General features: G+C 38.4%; 1 protein-coding gene and 1 long non-coding RNA gene across 5 annotated transcripts; one reads left to right on the top strand and one right to left on the bottom strand.

The window, feature by feature from the left end:
* Nucleotides 1–223: 223 nt before the first annotated feature.
* LOC137944052 (mediator of RNA polymerase II transcription subunit 12-like) lies at nucleotides 224–19162 on the bottom strand. 3 transcript variants are annotated; one of them, XM_068789555.1, is made up of 14 exons: nucleotides 19068–19162; nucleotides 18038–18139; nucleotides 17686–17854; nucleotides 16168–16227; nucleotides 15826–15931; nucleotides 15254–15322; nucleotides 12052–12105; nucleotides 11808–11915; nucleotides 11474–11623; nucleotides 10975–11322; nucleotides 7819–10124; nucleotides 3139–5751; nucleotides 2711–3059; nucleotides 224–1609 (listed from the first exon to the last, which is right to left on the bottom strand). In XM_068789555.1, exons 3-14 carry the CDS (start codon nucleotides 17811–17813, stop codon nucleotides 1151–1153), a joined length of 6750 nt encoding a protein of 2249 aa, XP_068645656.1. In that variant the 5' UTR covers nucleotides 17814–17854; nucleotides 18038–18139; nucleotides 19068–19162; the 3' UTR covers nucleotides 224–1150. The 3 variants fall into 3 exon arrangements, with proteins under 3 accessions (XP_068645656.1, XP_068645655.1, XP_068645657.1); XM_068789554.1 differs by having other exon boundaries at nucleotides 17686–17914; XM_068789556.1 differs by lacking the exons at nucleotides 10975–11322; nucleotides 11474–11623; nucleotides 11808–11915; ... (5 more) ...; nucleotides 18038–18139; nucleotides 19068–19162 and adding an exon at nucleotides 10569–10950.
* Nucleotides 19163–22139: 2977 nt separating this feature from the next.
* Nucleotides 22140–23811, top strand: LOC137944162 (uncharacterized). Of its 2 annotated transcripts, XR_011110793.1 has the most exons (4): nucleotides 22140–22237; nucleotides 22509–22588; nucleotides 22667–22886; nucleotides 23513–23811. It is a non-coding gene; the product is annotated as an uncharacterized lncRNA (long non-coding RNA). The 2 variants fall into 2 exon arrangements; XR_011110792.1 differs by having other exon boundaries at nucleotides 22509–22886.
* The last annotated feature ends 196 nt before the right edge of the window (nucleotides 23812–24007 follow it).

Genomic DNA, 24007 nt, shown 5'->3' on the forward strand with positions numbered 1-24007 from the left:
TCTCATATTTTGGAACTTCAGTTTTGATTCTTATATGCAGGGAATAGGAGAGAAGAATCACCTTAACCATTCAAAAATGTAAGCTTTCAGAATTCGATTACTATCTTCTTCAATTGTTAACTACTATTTAACAGCTAAACTTGGACTCTAATATATATAACTAGAGTCTGTTGATTTTGTATTAACAGCTTGAGGATTTGAAAGAAGTTGGCCTCTCCATGAAAGAGGTAGTAGCTTACTGCTATTGTTCAGATTCTAACTTGTACTCATTACCTCTCTACTTCTCACCTTTTTCTTTATGTATTAATTCCATTTTTTGTTGGCAGATGAGCAACAGGAATTCCCCTTACTGATTTTTCTTCCCACTTTTGCAGTTGAACAGAATGATGCAGAAAGCAGCCGAGGCTCTTTTCATCTAGTTTATCAACTGTGAGTGATCTCTGTGTCAAAATTCTGGACTTCTGAGTGTATCTCACAACAATGTCCGGCGAAGGGTTTCGGCACAGTAAACCAACGGTCTATGAGTTGCATTTTATAGTTTTAAAGTGACAGTGATATATGCCCACTTCAGGGATTTTTTTTTTTTTTTTTGGCTTCCTTGTACACATGACTGACTGTCCCTCTGGATTTCTGCTCCTCACTTCATTGTACATACCATCCTTGAAGAAAAAAAGGATTATAGTTACAACTCCAAACCAAAGAGAGCACAGACAACTAGACTAATCCAACTAAAGTTTGAGAGAGAGAGAGAGAGAGAGAGAGCAGTTAAAACTATGAAAGAAGGACGGGAACAATGCAGTGCTACAGACCATTCTTGAGACATTTTTTACTCATCTCAACTGGACAAGAATTAAACAATTATCTCTATATTTACAACAGCCTCTGAACCGCATCTACCCGCTAAAGGGCAGCCGGCTGAGGGGTTAGTTGCTAGCCAGATCCCACTGCTGGCCAGTTCCAGAAGGGCTTAGAATAAACTTAGGGAGAGACACATTTTCGCTCCCTTGAAACAAAACTCGCCCATCTGGAAAATGCCCCAACAGTACAGTGGAACTTAACATGACAGCCAATATTACAACAAGAACCATTCCATACCTGTCGAGGGAACCACCATGGCTAAATAATAAAATGCGGATGGTCAAAAAATATTTCAACTATCGTCATCTACAGGCCCAATATATGTCAAATCTGTTCTTCTCACCCTAACAGCCCCTCTAAGCCAGCTGTTAGCCTTGAGATTCATGTGGTCTCCACTGACCCCAATACTGCTGTTACCAGACATAGGCCCACACCCTGTCCCATCTTCTAACAGTAGCCATGGGTCAACCTCCAAGTCTGGGTCCTGAGGAGCAATTGGCTTGCCTTTGGCAGATGATATATTAGCAAGAAGCCGAGAGGAAGGGAGAGATAAGCTTCTATGAGTCAGGCTTGAGCCACCTTGATGGGCCCCAGTTAGCATAACAGCAGACTGTAGCGGGATTAGGGCCGCAGTTGACACTGTTGGTGGTTGACAGGAAATGGATAAAGGCACAGACGAGGGAAGCATAGGCATAGCAGCCTGAAGCCGCCGCCGAACTGCTGGAGGCACTTGCATCCGATCCAAATCAGCCTGCACAAACATAAAAAGGAAGATCACGATGCAGCTTTTTGCCAATCTACAGAAACACCAATAAAAATTCCTGGATAAATCCAATTGGAAAAATGTCAGTATCACACAAATAAGTCACACCTTTGCAGGTGTTCAGCTTTAAGGGAAATCCAGCCTCCACATTTTAAGTTCCAATGGAGTAGGACAGAATTAATTAGTTCAACAATTAAGAAGTCCACATACAAGCTGCTGGAAGAGCATGCATAAGTATAACCTTGACAAGTTCACCATTCGGGCCATTCTAACTACTCAATCGACCACTGAAGAACATTGCTTTAATAATGATAAGATGAGACTTCATTAAAGAGAGAGAAGCACAATATGAGAGTAAAACGCCATAGAGCAATCAAGAAAATAAAAAACAAAAACACCCATCACGAATAGTACAACATGATTCATTACATCTGCCAAGAAAACGATTTCAGAGGTCAGACTTCTGCAATGCAAACAAATTCTGCAGAAGAAGGCAACATACTTAAAGAGAACGAACTGCTCTCTGGAATGTTTATGATACATAGCATGTCAGCTCATAAACCAGGAGCTTAAAAAACAATAGCAGATGACGCAACCAAGGAACAATCGAACTAGCCAGTAGTAGAAAGAACTAGCAAACTGAAATTATCCAGACATCAAACAACGTATTTCATCTGCCAAAGAATAATTGCAGCAAATTTGTATTTTTCTTTTTTAGACAAGCAAAACTAGAACTTTCCACCCTCTATTTTTTGAATTGAAAGGAAAACAACAGTTGCAGATCAAAGCAAAACTCGGTAAATTGTAAGATCATTACATGTTTATAATAGTATGGCTGAGAGGCCATACATAAACAAAGCAGGAAAAAATAAGACACAGAAGAAAGTTAAAAACAAGCTGAATTCCATGATGCTGTGCACATACTGACAACCAAGTATGTATTCATATTGTATCTATAATTTATTTTGCCAGTCACAAAAAAGGAAAAAAAAAAAAAGATAACCAGATTTTCCCTTCTTAATTTAGCCACGAAGATTGACAGACTTTCCTCATAAATACGATGAGGGACATATACGTAATAGATCTCACCTGTAGGTTTTCCGCTGCCTCACGATCAAATGCAGAAAAATCTCGGGGAGATTTCACAGTTAATCTGGAGGCAGACCAGCAGGGCTTCAGCCAACTTGGCTTGCACGTGCTTAGTAATCCATGCAAGACACATAATAACCTGTCAAAAAGGCTGTCACCAGTGAGGTCAACTGATGAAGGACCCGACAATTCAATTGGTGAATCTGCTTCTTTCTCCCTCTTAAATGGATTGTTTTGTCTAGGTATAGGCAAGAAAGATAGATCGGTATCTTCATACACCACTCTGCTTCCAAGAAGACGAAGTAAAACAGAGGCAAGCATGTGCCTCATATTACGAATAGATGGTTCCCTGAAAAACTCAAGTCAGATGAATTCCATTCCAGCAGAAAGAATAAATCATTTTGGCCAACATTAGAATGTGGTTTTACCTATCGGCACAGATGACAGGAAGCAATCTCAATAAGAACTGCAGCCTCAACCACATGGAAGCTCGCAATGCTGCTGCAGAGGGTGGCGCTGAATCAACCACTCCTGTGGGTCGCCTACCCAATCCTGGACTTCCCCCACGCAAACCACCTTTCCTTGAGGTCCCTTTGTTTGAGCCACCTTCAGCACCAGAAGAAACCGAACCACCTTGCTTAGTTGCACCCCTAGTAAGCCCATTTATTTGTTGCTCAATAGTGTTCATTTGTTTAATCAGATCACCAGCAAAGGTACTTCGAGAGTCACTTGAGCTTCGATCTATGCAAGGAAGAACCAATTGTGCAAGAGCCCTCTCAGTAACAAACTGCTCACTGGAGTTGAATCCCTCAAAATCTAGAAGCTGAGGGGATCTTCCAGGCCTCTTCAGGTCAATTCCCTCTTCAACAACTTCCCCCTCTTCAAGAGAACTGGCTTCCAACTTCTTCTTTTCGCTTCTATTTGCCATAAGGTCCAAACTAGAACTGGACCATCCCCATGGCTTCCAAAACTGTGCTCTAGTTGAAAGACTTCTCAACTGAGCAACATTAACAAGTCTTTGCCTGATAGACTTTCTTCCCAATAGAACATCATTTCCAGCCAAGAACCACTTAGCATGCAATAACAACGATTCCTCCATTGACCTCCCAAGTAAATGAACAATTTCTGAGTATAGTGGGGCTGCATCAGGTCTAACAAGTAACCTTGTGAGAACAATTTCAGTGAACTTGTTCTCATTCTCAGAAAGGGTAAAGTTGTCTGCACTAGGGGATAATGATCGTATGGCTTCCACTGAAGACATACTATGAGTCTCAATTTTTTCCATTAGTACTTGCTCATTCAAGAGTAGCCTCAGTTCAACCCACTGCCAATGAAATTTAGCTGGCTGCAATGTATCCAGAACTTGTACTAGTTGGTCCAAAAGCTTTGTCTCGTTTTCAGGATAAGTCTTTGTATCACCGTGGCCACTAATCCAAGACCCATCTTGTGTGAGCACAGATTGGGGCATTCTACAGTCCAATATAGCATTTAAGAACAACCGTGCCCGCAAAGGGACAAATGCCATTGTTTTTGAGTGTTTGTCAGAACTATGTAATTCTAACATTGCTGCAAACTCTGAATCAGACACATCTGTAGCAAGAATTTCATAGAAAGCACGAGTGTCTCGTAAGAGAAGGTCACGAAATGGTTGGTGTCTGATGCCTTCATTTATGGCCATTAAGAGAGACTGATGGATTTGAATGTCTTCACGAGGAGCAATATTACTATTAGGAATGTAGGGCCGCCAAATCACCATACCAAATATAGAATATGCAGGCGGTAAGACTAAATTAAGCGGGAGCATTCTCTGCATCCTAGAGAGAGCCAAAGCATAAGGCTCACCAAGGAGCTCCACCACTAAACCCTCCAAGACCATTCTCGTGTTCCCAAGTAGGAGCCTAAACCAATGAAGATAAACCTCAACTCCATTGTCCACCTTATAAGCCCCCATAGAACGAGAGACCCCATTAGAGGTGGACCTGGCGCCCCTTATGAACTGTAAAACATCCAAGCCTTCCTTTAATTTAAAGCAAGTAACCATTCTTTCCAAGCTTATGACACCATGAACAATAACACCAACTACAAGTGCTGATACGGCAGCAGCAGCTTTTGTTGCCCTAGAAAGAAAATTTTTGGTAGAATTGTTCAAAATTTCATTTGAGAGACCCGAACTTGAGTCATGAGTTTCAGGGGAGAGTTGAAACTGGGCACGAGCTTGAGACTTTCCAGGGGCAAATGCAGCTGATATGCTGGAGAATGCCTCTCCAGCAACAGCTATCTCAAATATACGACTTAGGCGTCCCCCAAGAGCTTCTTTCAGCAAAAGCAGGCAGGTTATGTGGATATGTATAATTCGCCTGACACAATTCAATGAGGTTGCACTAGAAGAGAAACTTGATGGGTAGTTTGAGGTTCCAGTGAAATCTGGCATTTTAGCAATCGCAGGTCCCACATTACCCACGACCGCAGAGATCGCAGCAGCTACAACTGAGGGATCTGGTTCTTGAGCAGCACCACCATTCTGCCGGATGCAATCAACTAAATTTAACACAATTTGCTGGGCAATTTGATATCCATCATCAGACTTGTCCATTGCAGTGCCTTTTGCAGGAGCAGGTGCTGCAAAAAATTTCCTCTCCTTGCCATAAAAATAGTGAACAGCTTCCTCAATGTGTCTCTGAACAATTTCTTTCATGGTAGGCCCAGCTCTTGATATTCTGCTATTTATCTTTTGACGGAAATATTCATCCACATCTTCCACTCCAGTTGGGATGCTTATTGGTGAAAACCCTAACTCATTATCAAGGGGCCGCCCAAGCTCAAGTTCAGCAAGAAGTCTCTGATCACAAGTAACTTTAAAACTCTTCTCCCATTTGATTACACTAGCCACGCTGCCATATTTCTTTAATAAATATCTAGCATAAATAAAGGCTGCAGAATTAGAAGCCCTTCCACTTGATGCCATAACTGCCTCAGCTCTGTGCATCACTGCAGAAAGTGCTTCTGGAAGAAGATCAGCAGCTACAAGTATATTCTCGTACCTGAAGCAGACTGGTTGTTAGAAGAATAAGATATGCTGAGACATACTTCTACTAAGTTCCAGCATAGATAATAAACAAATGATCAACAATAGGCAAACAACTGCATTGTGGCAAGTGGCAGGTGGCATTGGAAAGAAATTACCCTGGACTGAGTGGTTTCTTTGTTACCCCAAGAATGGCAATAATGACTTTATAGATTCAAAAGAGGAAGTACAAGTAGAAAAGCAAGAAAACGAGTGATGGTGACAATAACTGGAATATAAAATATTTCATTGCAATTCTGACAGCATCCGGGCCACCTTTAAATTGTTCACTTTAAGACAACCTCAGAGATCAATTTCAGAATATAGACAAACAACCAAGCAGGCATAGACATATCAGCATTATCATTGTCCACATTCAACATCTACCATACACTTTAGTATACACCTTGTCTTTTTGGAGTTTGCTTTTGAGGGGAAGTAGATTTGATCTGCAGACTACACTAGTGCAAGGACAGTCATCTAAGATAACAGAAAACGAATTTACAGAAGCAAATAAAATTTTATTTATACAGATAAAGTACCCTTAATTGCAATAGATCTTAAAAAGGTAGATTAATTAAGCCATAGACATACAGCATTATCACTATCCAAATTCAACATCTACCATACAATTCTGTATACACCTTTTCTTTTTCTTTTGTCGGAAAAAGAATATATGACCTTGATCTGCAGTCTACACTAGTGCAACGACACTTATCTAAGATGACAGAAAACGATTTACAGAAGCAAATAAAAATTTATTTACACAAATACAGCACCCTTAATTGCAACAGATCTTATGAAAATAGATTAATTAAGCCATAGACACACAGCATTATCACTATCCACATTCAACATCTATCATACACTTCAGTGTACGCCTTTTCTTCTTCTCTTATGGGAAAAGAACCGGTGACCTCTTGATCTGCAGTCTACACTTGTGCAAGAACACTCATTAAGATGACAGAAAATGGATTTACCGAGGGAAATAAAACTTTATTTATAAAGTACCCTTAATTGCAACAGATCTAAAAGGCATATCAATTAAGCTTTTCACTCTCAACAATAATCAAGAAAACACAAAAGCAGTATCTGACAAGGCTAAAGAAACCTCATGCGGATAAGTTAACCATATTCTGAACAACTCGAGGGTTGAATATAACTTTCATTACGTTGACAAACTGGACTAAGTGGGTTAACCATTCATACTCAATGGTGCAAGCACCATAAAGCCACGATACTAAGCTGAACTTGAAGCCCTACTTAATTCGAGGGAGAATTTCCAAGGGGATGCTCTCTGCTCCATCAGAGATTGAAGGTGTATCCATATTGTGGCACACTGGAGCAAATACAAGTTAAATCTTTAGTGCACATTTGGAAGACATTCAAGATATTGCTAAATGTATGCCAGTACACAGGCCTCATACTCCCACTAAGCCAATTATTTAGCTGACAGGTTAGCTAGGAAAGAGGTTGAGTTCCAACTACTTGATTTACATGGTCCTCCCACTTCCCATTAATTTTTTTTTTTAAATGTTCCCACTTCCCATTAATATTGTTCATTCTCTAACTGCCAGCTGATCAAGTAAGCCCTCTCTAATATTCTTTGTTTTGCTTTTGGTAGAGCTTTCCTTCTTACAAGAAAAGCAAGAAACAAAAAGAAACAAACAAACATAGAAGAAAAGGAGAAACATTATAAACAACAGAGAATTCACTAAAGTGGTTCAAATGAATACTGGTAAAGGCTTCAATTCCCTCATTATCTAGAGAATCCACAAAAGAGTTTGATCATTGCCGTGTTTAAAGAGCCAACAATATAAGGATAACCTCTGTCCAAAGGTTAGTTCTTATATAGATTTTCCAACAAACAAATGGCCAAAAGAAAATACGTCAACCACCAGACAGTCAACAAAGAAACGAAACATAAAACTGAAAGATACCTTGAGCAAGAATCATCTGTTGAGCAAGGAATACATACAACTGAAGAGATGAAAATTAAAGAGACAGCATTAGCAATGTAAATTCATGAAAGAGAGTAGATTACCTTCGAATAGATGACAGCAAAAATGATTCCCCCACTTCACAGAGGTAACCTTCTGTACTCTTAGGCAACAATAAAAGATTCCTCCCAGTATGGACTGTGGAACTGTGACTGATCAGAGTCTTTGGCAAAAGCCATAAAAGAAACTTTACTGCAGACAATAAGTCAGAAGAAACATCCAACAAATACAATATTGAAGTTAATTCATCTTCACCAAGTTTCCACCGTTCACTACTTTTCTCTTCAAGTGGTGGAGAAAAAGGCCCGCCACAGTGCCCAACCTTAAAAGATGCTTTTTCACCTCCATCTACTAGTTGTTTAATTGAAGTTATTAACCAAAGCATAATCGACCTCTTTTCAAGCAATCGCAGTTTTTTTAAAGCTCTTCCAATTGAAACAGCATCATGGGTCATTCTGGTCCCATCCATTAACTTAGAAACATCTCCTTCCATGCCAGATCTATGATGAGGACAACTTATTTTGTTATCACATACATGGCTTGTAGAAGCCCCTTGGCTACCCTCAATCCTGGCAGCCGCTAACTGAGCCAGACTTTGAGTCTTGCGCACAATTTTTTGTCTTCCCCTTGATGGATGTTTGGTTGACTTTGGCTGGTCCACCTTCAACGATGAGTCCAAAATCTTAGAAGGGCCCTTCCTCACCCACCAAGTATCTTCATCATCAGACATATTTGGGGAAAATGATTGCAAGAGAGAGCTCTTCTCATCACTTGATTTTTGTCTCTTTGCTCTTTTACATTCTTCACAGCCAGGTGTTCCTTCCAGCATACCAGCAGATCCAATAGACCTCTTCACTGCATTCCCTTGAGATGCATCAAGTTGTGAATCTATCACTACTGAAGACGCATTTGGAAATTGCAATAGCACCGAAATAGCTGTCTTAAGCTCAGACACTTGGACTTTTGCTTTACCATGTTTACCAGACAAGGGAAAATCCTTTTGTTTCACTATAGTGAAACTGCTATTGTTGCTTCTTAAATGATCTGATTTACCAGTAAGAAGCCCATGAAGCACAAGCTGCCTTTCACTTGAATAAACACGGATTGCATCATCCAATAGAGAACCTTCAATAAGCTTTGATTCTTTCAAAGCATCATGCAAATAGGAGCCAGGCAGCTGTTTAAGAATCCGATGGTGTCTTTTCCGTCTTTTCAAATCTGTCGGAGTTTCATTTCTGTCCATAATGCCACTAATAATCAGCTGCCTCACATAGGCCTGAGGATAAAATATGCCAAAACGAATAAGCTCCATAACAAGCATCTGAAGACGCTTAAAGCCTTGACCCTTTGATACTTCGTGCTGATCCAGCCAACAAACCACTATATCATGCAGTGGTCCTGGGCTCTGAAGAACATCCGACAAGTCCATGCTTTCATCGGAACCTTTCATATTATTTTTAGCAACAGATGAAACATTTTCCACAGAAGTCCCACCAGAGAAACTATCATTTGGTGATGCACCCTTCACAGTATCACAGGGTCCTACCACAGAACTGCCTTTGTTGTGCTGTAAGGCCTGCATGTCTTCCATTTTCAGCTTCATAAGCAGAACTGCTACATACACTTCAGAAAAGTCCTTTCTGCCAGTAAATTTCACATCATGAGAAAGGGGACCACGGCAATCCCTGAAATCGCAAGTAGCCCACTCACAAAGTACAAAGACAGAACATATCACTGAATGGTTGACAGCACCTATCCACTTCAAAGATGATCTAAGACATGGGCTGACCTCTGCAATCCAACACTCTTCAATTCCTCCATCACAAAAACTCTCAAAAAGACAGTTATAAGCACCTCGAACATCTCCTTGAATCAATGCCTTATCTAAGGTCTGTACAACTTTAGCCACACCACACCCATGAAGGCCTGGACTCACAGCCATGGCAAGGTTAGAAGCACGCTTCTGAACAGAGGATGCAACATAGTTAAAACACGACTGGTGGTTATTAATGGGTTCTATGAATGTATACTGAACCCTATTTACATCCTTTGCTATATTATTTCTAGGTGCATCAATAAATATACAGGATGGGAGAGGGAAGCAGTCCAAGGCAACAAAAGCATCGGGGACAGCTAACATCAAATACCGGATCATCTCGCTCAAGGAAGACAAAATGTAGTGTCTAGAAAGATTATCAGGTAGCTCTGATCCAGGTGGAGATAAATCACGTATGAAACGAACAGCAACATCAACAAGCATCCGAACATAGGTCTGAGATAGAGAGATGCTCTCTATCATGTCCAATACAGTCGGCAAAAGCAACTGGAAAGCCTCTTGTGACTCCTTGTCCTGAAAGCACACACTGGACAAATTAAGACCCTATAAACAACTCTCACAAATCATATACCTAACTATGAATGATGCATACATACTAAGGCAACATAGGTTCCATGTACTGCAGATTTTTGTTCCAAAGGGGAATAATCAAGTTTGACTGACATGAACAACATCACAAGTGCCAGCTATAGAGCATGCCTGGTTCTCTTGTACCAACTAATCACAAGAGTAGCAACACCATGGGTGGATAACTGTCCAAAATATGCGCAGCTAAAAAAATCTCAATTCTCTAAATAACGGGCTCTAAACTAGTTATACATAAACAATTGTTATCCATTCAAAACTTCTGTCCACATGGAACCTATAAGGGCTCAAAAAACCACCAGTAGGGGTCCACCATGCAATCTCTGGAAATTCCCATAAAGCAAACAGCAATACATAATCTTATAGAGTAACCTTGTTGCAGTTGGCTCAATTGTGGTGTAAAGCCATTGTTGGGTACATCTTCTTTGGGCCAAACCCTGGCTTAGAGGGGTCTTTACATTGTAGCTATTTTCTCTGTCAATAAATACATTTCTCATTGTTTTTGAAGAACCAAAAAAATTACTGAAAAACAATCAATTAAGAGTAATTTCTCCAAACAATGGTAGTGTCTGCCACAGGCTTGTCCACAGATATAACTTCCATATGCATAATCTTGTCACTTAAAAGGCATTCGAAAGTAAACATCATATTTCCAATTGCTTAGATGCCCCCTGCGCTCACCTACCATTGCCCACTAATGTGCATCATACTGACTGGAATAGAAAGAAAGTAAGAAAAAGAAAGAAAGAAACTAAGGGCGTCACAGAAAATCGTTAACCTGCAGTTGATTAAGGACCCACTCAATGATAGCAGAAGAAAGAACAAGCCTTTCAGCATGGTGCCATTGTACAATGCGCACCATATACCACCATTTGAACTGCAGAGCAGGCTCCTCACCATCAGGTGTTGTTGGCATCAAATCACCTTTGTGTTGTACTGAACTAGCCAGTAATGTTTGAGGTGAACGATCCCTACCATGTAGAATCAAATGAGAAACATCTTTAGAAAATAATTCATCCCATAGAATCTGCAGGTACTCAATAACATCTTTTGTCCAAAGCTCGGTGCGGGCTAGTTGTGTTTTATCTGGAGACCCTGATGACACACCAGAAGACACAGGCCGGACCTACAAAAGGATTAAAAGCAAAAAGAAGAATATAATCGAAACTACATTGATGAACCCACTAGTAAAAAACACATATACAAATGCATAATAATGATATCACAACAATAACAACAACAACAGAACCAGCCAGTTGTTTCTTGAAGAGACTAACCTGATTGAGATAAGTGATTTTGATAAACCAAGTTGCTCTCAGCAATGGGACATTATGCCTAATAAGAACTTCAAATAGAGATTTCCTCCGATATCCATGAGGGACATGGTCTGCCAATGATCGCAGACGCTTATGTTGTTGTGAGAGACCCTGGTCAAAATTTACAAACAAATCAGATTGAGACAACAGATGAGCAAACAAAATCATACAAATCATGAACAAAGACACACACATTAGCTGGAAAAGGACTAAAAAATAGTATAACAGATGAGAAACTTTAGAAGGCCTTTCCAGAGACTATATGAAGAGAAAGGAAATAGGCTCAAGGACTGACCTCTATCCATTTCTTCCTAAAATCTTCACTGCATGGCCTTTGTTCAGGGAAGATACCAGGTTTGAGTAGTAGCTGTCCAGAAAGTGGCACTCCGTATACTTGCCCAGCCTATAACACGAAATTAAAGGTTTAGCTTCCACCATCAAAAGACGTTTTAGCCCAAGTAAGTGGGAAGACGAAGATGTTGCCGGATGAACTACGAAAACTAACACCATAGTGGAAAGCAAAAAATCAGTTGTAATACCTTGCGCTTTTGCACGCGAGATTCGCTGATAGCCCTGTGACGTTTCCGAATTGCCTAAAATGCACAAATTGAAAAATAAAGCAGTGCTATTTAAGTATTAACTTGACTTACAAAATAACAAAGGATTTGTAATATTGTCCTGAACCTAATATATCGAAACCACAAATAATATCATTGAAATGCCTACACATTAGCATGAATATCTATAAGCAGCAAACAGCTTTTTCTTTCAAAATTTAAAAAAAACAAAAAAAACAAAACTTGAAGAGCGATCATCCAATATAGCAAGTGTTTAATAGTGCTTTGCATTCCATCATGAAGAGAAAGTTTCAAAGGAGAAATTCTAGCTTTTTCCAAACAATGAACGATGGTTATAATAAAAGAAAAAATAGGAAGGATGCAACAACAGGTAAAATCCAATCTAGGAAGAAGAAAGTATGCAGCAAAAGGGAATGAAAATAATCTCCAACAACAAGATCGAGCTGGAAGACCCAACTCCCTAAGAATCACCAAATGATTGGCCCCAAGTCGAGCACAATCAGGAAATATTCTGGATTGTTAAGGAATAGTCCCACATAGATTAGTGAGTACAAAGATCTTGAGTTTATTAGTTGGTAAAGAGGTTTCCTAAGTTGGCTAGTCATTTTGGGATAGGGCCTTGGACCCAATCAAACATGGATAATACTGAAAAAGCTAATGGACACACCATGGGGAAAACACATGACTAGCTGCCCAGCTCATGACCACAGATGAGTCACTCTCCATCATCAGCAAACTGGATAGTGAATTCCAAACATAAGCATGACAACTTGGAGAAAAGCCCAGAACTCAGCTTCCATCAAGTTCGCATGCCCATAAAAGGACAGAATAAACCAGAATCATTCTCCCACCACCTTCTCTACCAACACCAAAAAGGCCCATCATAAATCTCAAAAATAATCCATTGTAAAAACTAGAATAGAAAAGGCCACCCTCCTTTCTCATGACCATAAGATTAACCTGACCCATATTATTCGCCATATATACAGAAAATAAAACCAAGCTCAACAGGATTTTCCTTCCTATGAATGTTGACACGTACCCTCTAAACAAAGCTCACCATCAATCATATGCTTACCAAATATGGAAAGGCCAGGTCTCTGGTAAATCTTCTTCAGACAAGGAAATAAGATAGCTACAGATGCACTCCAATCACTTTCCAGTTTTTTTCTATATCAAGGCCTATATATAAAACACATACAGTTCAGTACATCCGTTGATGAGAACAAACCCATCGCAATAAGCTATCGACTTTCTCACTGATTCATGTCACATCAACAATCCTCTGGCCTCGATGATGAGAAAATCTTTCTCCACGAACTGGGATTAACTTTGCGATCAGATCTTCTTACTCACATCAGGACCCATATTATCTCCCTTTTTTTGACAACATAGTCACTTGACTCTTTATCTCCGCATCTTACTTACTCAAAGCCACTCTGTGAAAACCAGGATAATCCCCCCCCCCAAAACCCCCACCAAAAAAAAAAAAAAAAAACAAATTTCTAAATTCACAATTGCATTGAGTCTGCACCTTGCGCTTGAATAATTTTATATTTTTCCCAACATCTGATGAAAAGAAAATCTGGTCCTGCACAGATTCCTGGCCAACCTGTTTCTAACCTAGGTTTTAGTAAACATAAATGTCCATCTTCTTCCCAAACTTAGAGATGAAACTCAATCATGTAGATTAACAAAAAAGGTGTCTCCTAAGCATGACAATCCAATCCAAAAACGAAAACCAGCTGTTTGATGGGCCACTCATGCACACTAAGCCGGCTGTTCAGGATACCATTTGCTCATTAGGGAAACAATGCAGTTGGAATGTCCACCTTCGTAGGGCCTCAGAGATGATGAATCGGATGAAGTGTCAGTGCCCTCCTCTCTTACCTGATTGGGATGACACTCGAGCCTCTCATTGAGGACAAGATGATTTGGTTAGTTGCTGACAAGGGTGCTGGCACGGTCTTGTCAGCCTATAGCAGCTTGATTCATGCAAGAGACATCCAGCCTCATGTCGTGAACATTGCCTAGAGACTCACTGGATAGTCGAAGATGGAAATTGTTTTCTCTAGAGCGCCATCAGAAATAAAATCCTGGCAACAAACAACCTCATGCGACGTGGTATGACTCTTCCTAACCTGCTATGCTGTTTTTTGTGGCTCTAAGGAAGATAGCCTTCACCACCTCTTGCTCCACTGTGCTCTCTTGGCAGGAATGGACTCAATTCTTCATGAAGACTGGTTTAACTCTCTATATTCCTGGCAAACTAGAGGAGTTGTGCAACCTGGACGCTGGAGTCCAGATCCCAGCATTTGATAAGATTCTTATCTCGGCCCGTCTCACCCACACCTCAATTGTTTGGGAACCTAGAGCTAACAAGTCAAGCTTGGAAAATCTTGAACTTGGCTTGTTATACTTAACGAACCTTATTTCAAGTTTGAGCTCGAGATTCGAGTAAAGGGTATTTTCTTAAAAAAAAAATATGCTAATGAATCGGCTCACGAGCTAACTAGCCGAGCTTGAAAATTCTTGAACTTAGTTTGTTATACTTAACGAGCTTTATTTCAAGTTTGAGCTTGAGCCGAGCTCAAGTAAAAACTAAACTGAGCCGAGCTTGAACTGTTTGCGAGCCGGTTTGGCTTGGTGCCACCCCTACTTCCAAGCTTAACCATCTCTCCTTTTCTATTATATTCTAATGAATACCATCTCTGACTTTGATAAACCAACAACTACAATGTCAACTTTCCTATTACTAGCCTCTAAGGAAATGGAAATCCTTTCTAGAACCAACTTGTAGATCTGGCAGAATCTCTATCCACATGCAATTCCGAGTGTATAAGATCTAAATACCTTCAAGGCCATTACTGGGAAAAAAGACAAGCACAGTTGCAAGATGCTAAAAAGTAGCAGAAGATAAAAACTAAGCATGGATGGGAAGTTGCACTGCAACACAATTTCAACTCAATTAAGAAAAGAAAATTTTTAAAGCCAGGTGACATAGCGATAGAACAACAAGAACATAATAGAGTTTCAATAGAGACTGGAGAAACATAGTCAACCAATACAGACAAAATAAATACAAATATACAGGAAATTAGATAAATACACCATCTAAAATACATTCCAGAAGGAATCATCACAACATGTTAAAAAACATTACCTCTCGGCATTTTAGGATAACTGGCTTAGTAATGTATGAAGTCTGGGACAGTACAATCTCCCTAGATTCCTATGACTCAAAACGGAAACAACGATCAGAAGAAAAAAGTTGCAAGTAAAGAGCATAATAAAAGAAAACAATTCCCAACATGTCGAAAAACAATTTCATACTGAGGAGAGTGAGAGGAAAATAACTTTTGGATTAAGAGGAAAGTAGTTTAACTCCAAAAATATAGTAAATTGATTCTAAAAAATAGTACAAGTTTCACTGTCAAAATTGTATCCCAAATAAAGCTTGCAAAATTCAAAGATGCTAACTCTCTCAATAAATTGATAAAATTCTCTTGCATCCCAAACAATTGATTAAAATCCCCTTAGACCCCAACCACATACTTTCAGAAAGCATTCAAGAGATATAAAATGTCTTAGCTTCAAGGGCAAATGATGCCCAAATGATTCAAACAAGATCTACTAAACTCTCTGCCTTAAATAACACTAACTCAAAAAGAGACTGGCACCCTTTTTCGGAGAAAGACACCAAAATATAAGTGAAGACAAAAGTAAAAAGAAGACCTCGATTCCCTCAACAGTCTCCCTGTATCCAGTTTGCAGATATTCCCTGGTTAATGTCTCCTCGAGACAGTTAGGAGTTTGTGGATAGAAGTCAGGAGGTCCCAATCTAATGAAACAAAAATTAAACATAAATAACGGTTAATACCACCAGAAGACAGTAAACATGAATAAAAGCATCAACTATGAACAGCTCAACAGTTTTTATATTCATCTCATGATTAAGACTAGAAGAAAACAGCAATAAGTGCAGTAAAGAGAATCAAGAAATAGCATTTCTTACTCCCAGTTCTTTCCCTATTCTGGAAAGCCATCAATTATGAAACTACCAAAAACATAACTAACCTAGAATTTAGAGGATCTTTATCACACTTGAGCTTATATGGTATCAGCTGCAATTGACGCCTGCAAAACACAAAATAATCCTCAAATTAGTATCTAAAAGGAAAATACATCTTGGACGGACTCAAAAAATCCAACTGAAACTAAACTTTTCACAAAGAAATACATCTATAGGAGTAGCAATCCATAACGAATTATTTTATCTTCATTCAAAATTTCAACTAGTCAGATGAAATGATAAAGAGTTACAATACATTTGCAATACAACCAAAAATTTTCTACTTGTCACAAGGAAAAAGTAGGCATTGTTACAGAAATAGGAATAAAACACCTTAAATACCGATGCTCATATAAATCCAGCAAGCAACCCACAAAAATTTATCTTTAAAGATATGAGAAATACACAGTAAAAAATAGAAGGATAATCTTTCAAGATTTTTTTTTGTTTTTTTAAAGATTATATTTCAAGATCTTGTCAGGTTGAGCAAGAAAAAGCTGTTGTGAGAGTTATGGTATGTAAAAAGTAGGAATTCCTTTTGGATAACTTCCCCTCTTCCAGATAAATCAAATAATGCTAAACTTTTTTGTGTTAAAAAATAATAATAATAATGACTTCAAAATTATTAACAGCAATAATACACAAAAAGACTATAATGTCCCTTTTTATGTAGTTGGTATCAATAGGTTTCCGGTTAACCAGAAAATTGCTCTCCAACTGCCTACCTGCAAGTTTCACTCTGAGCTTTTCGTCAGGATAGACCAAGACCATCCAACTTTTTTTTCCTTAAAAGTCAAAGAGTTGATCCAATATAACTCAGACTATGATCTAACTCTACTTAGACCATGTCTTTGTGTCCAGTAATATTTGGCAGTGAAATGTACAAAATTAAACTCCCAACAGATAATGAACAAATAATATGTAATTGCACTAGAGATATAAACAACAGATACTGTCTAACTTATTCTTCCAATAAACCATTTTTATTTTTCATTCGAATTCCAAATTTGATGACATATATATTTTCAATATCCACCAACATGCTGTCGAAACTGATAATTAATGCCCCATAAGTCAAGTTACAAAGCAATTATAGAATTCCAGTGACAACAGAAGTTATCTCCAAATCTCAAGAAGGAGCATCCTCGATCATAATGGCATGTACTCATACATAATTCAAAAGTTTTTAGCAGACTCACACCAGCACCTGTCTTTTCCATGCAGAGGAAGAAGCATGATAGAGAAAATTTTACTGAGAAAAAAACATAAAATTAAAAATATGTAACTCTGAAATCATGACAAAGCCCAATTACCTTTGCAAAAAAAGAGAAAAATGTACCATAGGGACCTTTTTACTACAAGCATTCCATAAATTTATTAGGTAGCATCATTAACAAATCCACCACTTACTTCCAATTTGAAAAGGAAGAAGATGTGGATTAAAGAAAAACCAAATTTTGAAATTGGAAAGAAGTAAAAATACAGAAATAAAGCATATTCTAACAAGAAAAGAGAGGTGTTACCTTGAGTTCAAAGAGAAATTTGATGAGGGAAAAGAAGAGTCAGATCTAGCAGTATCCCTAGCAGATGGCCCACCAACTGCACTATTACTAACTCCACCACCGCAGCTGGCAGCAGAATACCTTTGCATTTCTCCACACAATTAGCGGCATACTGCCCTCAGCATCAACACTACCAGAGGAAATACAAATTGTACCTCATTGCAGAATGACACTGTTGATGACCATGCAACTGGAATGGTCCCCCCACAGTGATAAAAAACGTCAATGTTACAATGTAAAAACATGAAACCTATATCCAAAAATATGTATTCTGCCTTCCATCACAGAAGAGCAGCTACACTGTTTTCCGAACCTTAATAGATGATGATCCTTCACCACAGAAAGTCACGAACACTGGAATCGGATTCAGTGGCAAAAGTTAACTGGACGAGCTGACCAATTACTTATGCCAGACCTGAAATGAAAGAATTGGTGTGATCAGACCAAGTTGTCGACATCCCTTGAACCATTCATAATCTTCAGTACTCAAGCATCCAAAATGCTGTTCTTAAAAATTCAGGTAAATTACCAAATGTTACTTAACAGTATGCTCTAGAACAAAAAGAAAGTCATAAAATAATCGTTCAAAAAATAACAGTAATACCAACTAAAACTGCTATGAAGTATGACACGAACAATGCAAACCACAATCCTTGGTAACCAAGTATCATGGCCCGTAATCACAACAAACGAAAAATTTGACATTGGATCACCTCATGATCAAGCCAAGCACAAAAAATAATACACAGGCAATGTAAAAGTGTAACTAGAAAATGGATAGAAACGCTTCAAATACATGAAAGAAAGAAAGTGAAAAATCTTGGACAGCAACCGAAGATCATTTTTCAACTCCTTCAACAAAACCAACCATTCTCAATCAAAATTAATCAAATAAGCGCAATCCTACTTCTGCGATCCGGCTGGTGGCCGAAAAAAGGCACCCAAATCAAAAAAAGGCCACTAACTTTCCAAAAACGACAAGCAGAATATTCGAACTCAACTCCACGTCCACCACCGAATCAAACCACGAAGACTGCTCGAAACCGCCAAAATCAAAACACACACAGCTCCAGAATCGATTCTCCATCAAATCTACACTCCAACGCCCATAATTCTCACTGAAGAAATCCAATTCCAGAAATACCCCCACTCCCAGTATAAGCAACCCCAGAAAACCCAGCTATAACCTCACCCCTCCCCTTCCGCGATGAAAAACTAGGGTTTCGGCTGGGTTATAACTACCCAAGAATCAACACCAACTAGGGTTTAACAACCAGGGAGGAATCAAGAAACCCTAAGTACGGATTAGAGAGCTAATACACCGAGGCAGCAGATATCCATACCTCAGAAACGAGAGATAAAGCAACCGAGTCGCCGAGAGAGAGAGAGCAAGAGAACGAGCATTGACGCTTGCTTGGTGATGATATTATGCCCCTTGAGTTAGATTCCGCAACGAAAGAACAGAGAGAAGGTGGGAGCAACTACAAATATATAAATAGATATTTACTAAACTACCCCTAGTTTGGATTTTCAGATTAAAATGGAATCTTCGGAAACGAAGGGGATCGGAGAAGGAAAGGTACCAAAATGCCATTGTTTGGGGGTTTTTTTTCAGTTGGGACGTTAGAAGGATTCAAGGCAGGTGGTAAGTGCACAAGAGGGTGTGAGGTCATGATCAGCGAAGGTGGGTCCACTGATTTTCGACCGTTGATCGGAAGTTTGTCGATAGATCTCTCAGATGCAATGGATAAATGAAGGATCTGATTGCTTGATAATTGTTTTATATTCATTATCTGATTACCTATAATTAGTGATTAAAATGGTCAATGTTGATTAAGAACAATCATTTCTTGGATTATCCAATTAATCTCATAATTAATAATAATCAACTTAAGTAGGTTTTCATATAAATTTTTGGATTAATAATGATTAAAAAATATTCCTATTCCTTACAATTAAATGGTGTAAACTCTAAATTGAGTATTTTTTATATATAAAACTTTAACTAGACTAGCTTAGTTAAACTTGATTCAATTTCATCTAATCCTCATCTGGGTTTGAATATTCCTAAACCCTAAACCCTACGTGTTCTGACAATTGAACCCTATCTGATCGAACTCAATCACCTTTATTTCATCTGATTTTAGAAGTAGGTCGAGTTGCATTGTCTTGTTCCATTTGCCCTTATACTAAAAGGTTTTCTTCGTGCTCTTGGGTTTCTTTGGAAAATAATAATTTAAATATATTAAATTTCTAACAAGAAAATATCCTAATGAGATATTTAAAATATCAAATTTGGACTCTATTTTAGCATACTCTTATTTGAAATATCTTAATTTAAATAATAGATATTTTTAATTTTCTTTAGCAATAAATATCCAATTTTTTTATCCCATTGATTACACAAAACAAATGGTGACTAAAATGTGTCATCAAAGATGGGGAACTATAACAATAGAACAACAAATATGTACTAATGTTATAAAAAATCAAACTAGACTTGAAGAGGCGGTTGGGACGGATGGACTTGGGTCAACCGGTTGGATTATCTATTGAATATGATGATGGTAAACCGATTTGATTATTTATTGAATTGGATGATGCTATTAACATGATGTCAATTTCTCGATTCTTCTACTAATGAGGGCCTGTGTCGTGTGATAGTGGCTTCTCCTTGAAGGATGGAAGGAGTTCTTCTTTGCCGGTGTTGAAAGAGAGAAAGAGAGAGAATTCACTCCACACCCTGCATCTATTGTTCTTTGGGGAGAACTTCCCTATACGTAAAGTGACTCCTTTTATTTCTTGAATTGGCAAACCCGGCCTAGTTACCCGGGTTTTGACTCACAACCGGCTCAAACTCGTACTTCCAAAACCGGGTTTGCCAATTCAAGAATTTACTTATTTGATCCAAAACCGGTAATTCCACCCTCCAGCCCGACTCAGTAACTTCCAAATGCGAGTGGACTCACCGAGTTGAAAAAAAATGTTAAAAAACTCTTTCAAGTTTCATCGAGGTTAATTTCATAGTTAGGCAAAAAAACTAAGGGTATTTCCGGAATCGAAAAAACCTCTTTGCTCGTAACGCACGTAACGCTCGTAACGCCCGCTGCCCGGCGGCACGAGGCCATGCACATCGAAGTTCGAACAACCCCATTTGGGCATTCCCCTGGCGGGCCCCACAGAAGTCCATTTCTACTCTTGGACCGATGACGTCAGTCATGGATATGGTAGGTCCCACTCGAAAGAGGAGACAATGTATTTATTACAGCAAACGAGGCATGAAATGGGAGAGTGATTTTATATGAAAAAAGACATTTTTTTTGTTCTTTTTAATGAAAAAAAAACATTATTTCTTATAATTAATGGTGTTGGATTTATTTCCGAAAAGGCTGAATTTGAATCCAAAATTAATAGGGGAAACGGGAAAAAAAAAAGTTAGTCATAATCTAGAGCAAGATTATGAGATTTTTAGGTGATTTAGAGTCAATTTTGGTAGATTAATCTTTTTGTTGGAAAATGGGCTCTAGCCCATACGACCAAGGAAGACTCACTTATCTAAGAGTATTATAAGATGGGTCACATGACCAAGTAAGACCCACAAGATGGCCCCAAATACATAAAAAGTAGGACCCACCATAATTACCACGAGCTAACATCCTTATCACGTAAGTTGAAGATCAAGAAGGATTCACAAAAAAAGCTAGTTGCAAGACAAAAAATGACTCACAAAGGCATTTTTATCTTATAATCACGTCATGGAAGAGTTATATTTTGAGTTATGTTTGTCTTTTATTTATATTGAGTTATTTAATTACACTAACACTTATCTTTAAGTATTAAAGTTTGAGTGTAATTAGGACAAAGTTAGTTTAATTGTAATTAGCCTCTACTATCTTCCTCTATTATAAATAGATGTTCATGTACTCTGATTATAATAAGTTAATAAAATATTTATCTTTTCCATAAATTCAACACTTTTTATCTAAAGAAAAACAAATGTAACATTTTTTATCATTAAAAAAAAATTAATCTTGGTTTTCCAATTTGATAGATAATCTAATGAAATATTTGCCTATAATAAATTATTTACCTAGTAAATATTTGACTACCACTCCATGCACTGGTTTATGAATCAGCCAGTTGAAATTCCATATTTCTATTACCTGATGCTTTCTTCCTGATGAATTGAACTCAAACATTATGAAACCGAGGAATTGCAACATACAGCAGCTGTCAGATCAATGTAAAAGTTAAAATTAAGAAGAAGACATTACTTTGTTCATTCTATTATCCCACGAATCCACAGGATTAGCAAAGAATGCCAGCCACAGCTTGGTCACTGCCCCAGTTGCCTTTCTTAAGCGCTGTACCGGACCAGAGGTATTTCTCAATGTAATAACATCGACAAGACAAGAATCACGGGAGAACAAGGAAAATTCACTGTCCGTATGAGATAAATTTCAAGAGTTACCCGCTGCAGCCAAGCTTTTTTCTGAGTCATATGAGGATACAGGTAAGGTCTTCTCAACAAAATTCAGTTGCAGGAGTACTACCTGTACTAGAAAGAAAACCATCAAGAAGATGTGCAAGAAAAAATAGAAATGACTGTATCTGGGAAAGCAAGACCGAGGTTTTAAGGAAACACATGAAAACCCCAGAGTTCTTCATTAAATTACGTAGCCTGAATTCAGATGGAGGCTAACATGGGGGAAACCCTAGTTGATCAGAGGTAGAATCTAATGATTAACAGTTGAATGTATCTAAGGCTTGCAGTGTCTTTGCAGGCTGATTCATGGGTGAATAATAGGAGTAGATCAACTACAGATGAGCCGAATGAAGTAGAATTTGAGAGTCGTCCTGCTAGGTTTTGTCCTCCCTTTGGCGTTAATCTGTTAAAATCTGATTACAATCTTCTGATGCATAGTTTAACCTGCATGTCCAGGCTGAGACTGGGGGTAGAATTTGTGCCTCAGTCGAAGGTACCATCTTCTGTAGATCCCGTTGGAAAGAAATTGCCAAAGTTGACGCCAAAAAAAGCGAGAATCCAATCCAGTGGAGGAAAAACATGGAGGCGGTGAAGAAGATTAACCAGAGAGTAGAACCAAATCCTTCACCAAAAAACAGAGCAATCCTCCACTTACATCTTTGCATGCTTTGCTGAGGTGTGTCTTCTTCCGTGTCTTCTTTTGTAAAAGTTCACTGATATGTTCTAGTCATGTATATATATTACTATTCGACTAAATTTGGTTTTTGGCTACCGGTGAAAATTTGTTTCAGTCAGTTGTCATGTGCAGAAGTTTCAATTGTTGTGCAATAAAACAAGTTTGAGCAAGGAAACAATTTTTTTTTTTTCATAATAACTTGATAAAAAAACCCAGTGACATTTGATGCAATCTCCATTGGGGCAAAGTAGCAATAGGGCAAACTGACCCAATGGAAGCTTGTTAAATTGTTATTTCAAGTGAAAACTCACAAATTTTGAAGCAGTTTTTGTTAACCAGATTGATGTCAAGCTCTTCATGCATAAAACTATGCTTGGAATGCCCTAAGAAAAGCATAAAAGGTTTCAACTTAAGTGCTTGATTGTTGAGATTACCCGAAGTCAACTTGGATAGTGCAAGTTTAATGATGAAGGTGTATAACATCGTGTGATTTTGTTTTGCTTCACTGACTACTCAATTTTTCTTCTTCTCTATTTTAGCTTGCCTACTAACTGTTTGTGAAAATAAAGGTCTGATCATCTTTTGCATTCTGGCCCTCATGTTTTTAATTGGTTTTCCTGAAACAGACACTTCTGTATAAGCTGGCTTAAATCTTCTGCTGAGCTTCCCCTTTGCCAGGAGTGCTTTTTTTTGGGGTGGGAACTAAATTCCAGTGCTGTTTGTCAATCGAATGCCTGCTGTTTTAGAAACTAGAGATTTTCTTAACTCTTTCATAGTTCTAAATGTGTAAATGCTGGTTCATGGCGCCTATATTGGTTATATATCTACATCACATGGCGTTTTGGTCTGCAATCTTTTTTGTTCGTGGAGAGAAATAAGGAGTTAGGGAGAAGATCCTAAGTCTCATCTATATAATTGCATGCAATAAAAGGAAGAGTTCATACTGATTGCTATCAGTAGGTATTTGATTTCTTAATGATAGATTTCAGCTATCTTAATTTCCCTTGGTTCTTCATATACCAGATTAATTATTCTGATTATAGATGGTCCACGAACTTTGGTAAAGATCCATTGAGGAAATACGAACTAGTAATCCGTATCTAATGGAATTGCATGTCAGG

The sequence above is a fragment of the Aristolochia californica genome, unplaced genomic scaffold, assembly GCF_029961685.1.
Source record: "Aristolochia californica isolate CCGP_79_NKW_82.1479 unplaced genomic scaffold, dmAriCali1.0.hap1 SCAF_11, whole genome shotgun sequence".
Lineage (NCBI taxonomy): Eukaryota > Viridiplantae > Streptophyta > Magnoliopsida > Piperales > Aristolochiaceae > Aristolochia > Aristolochia californica.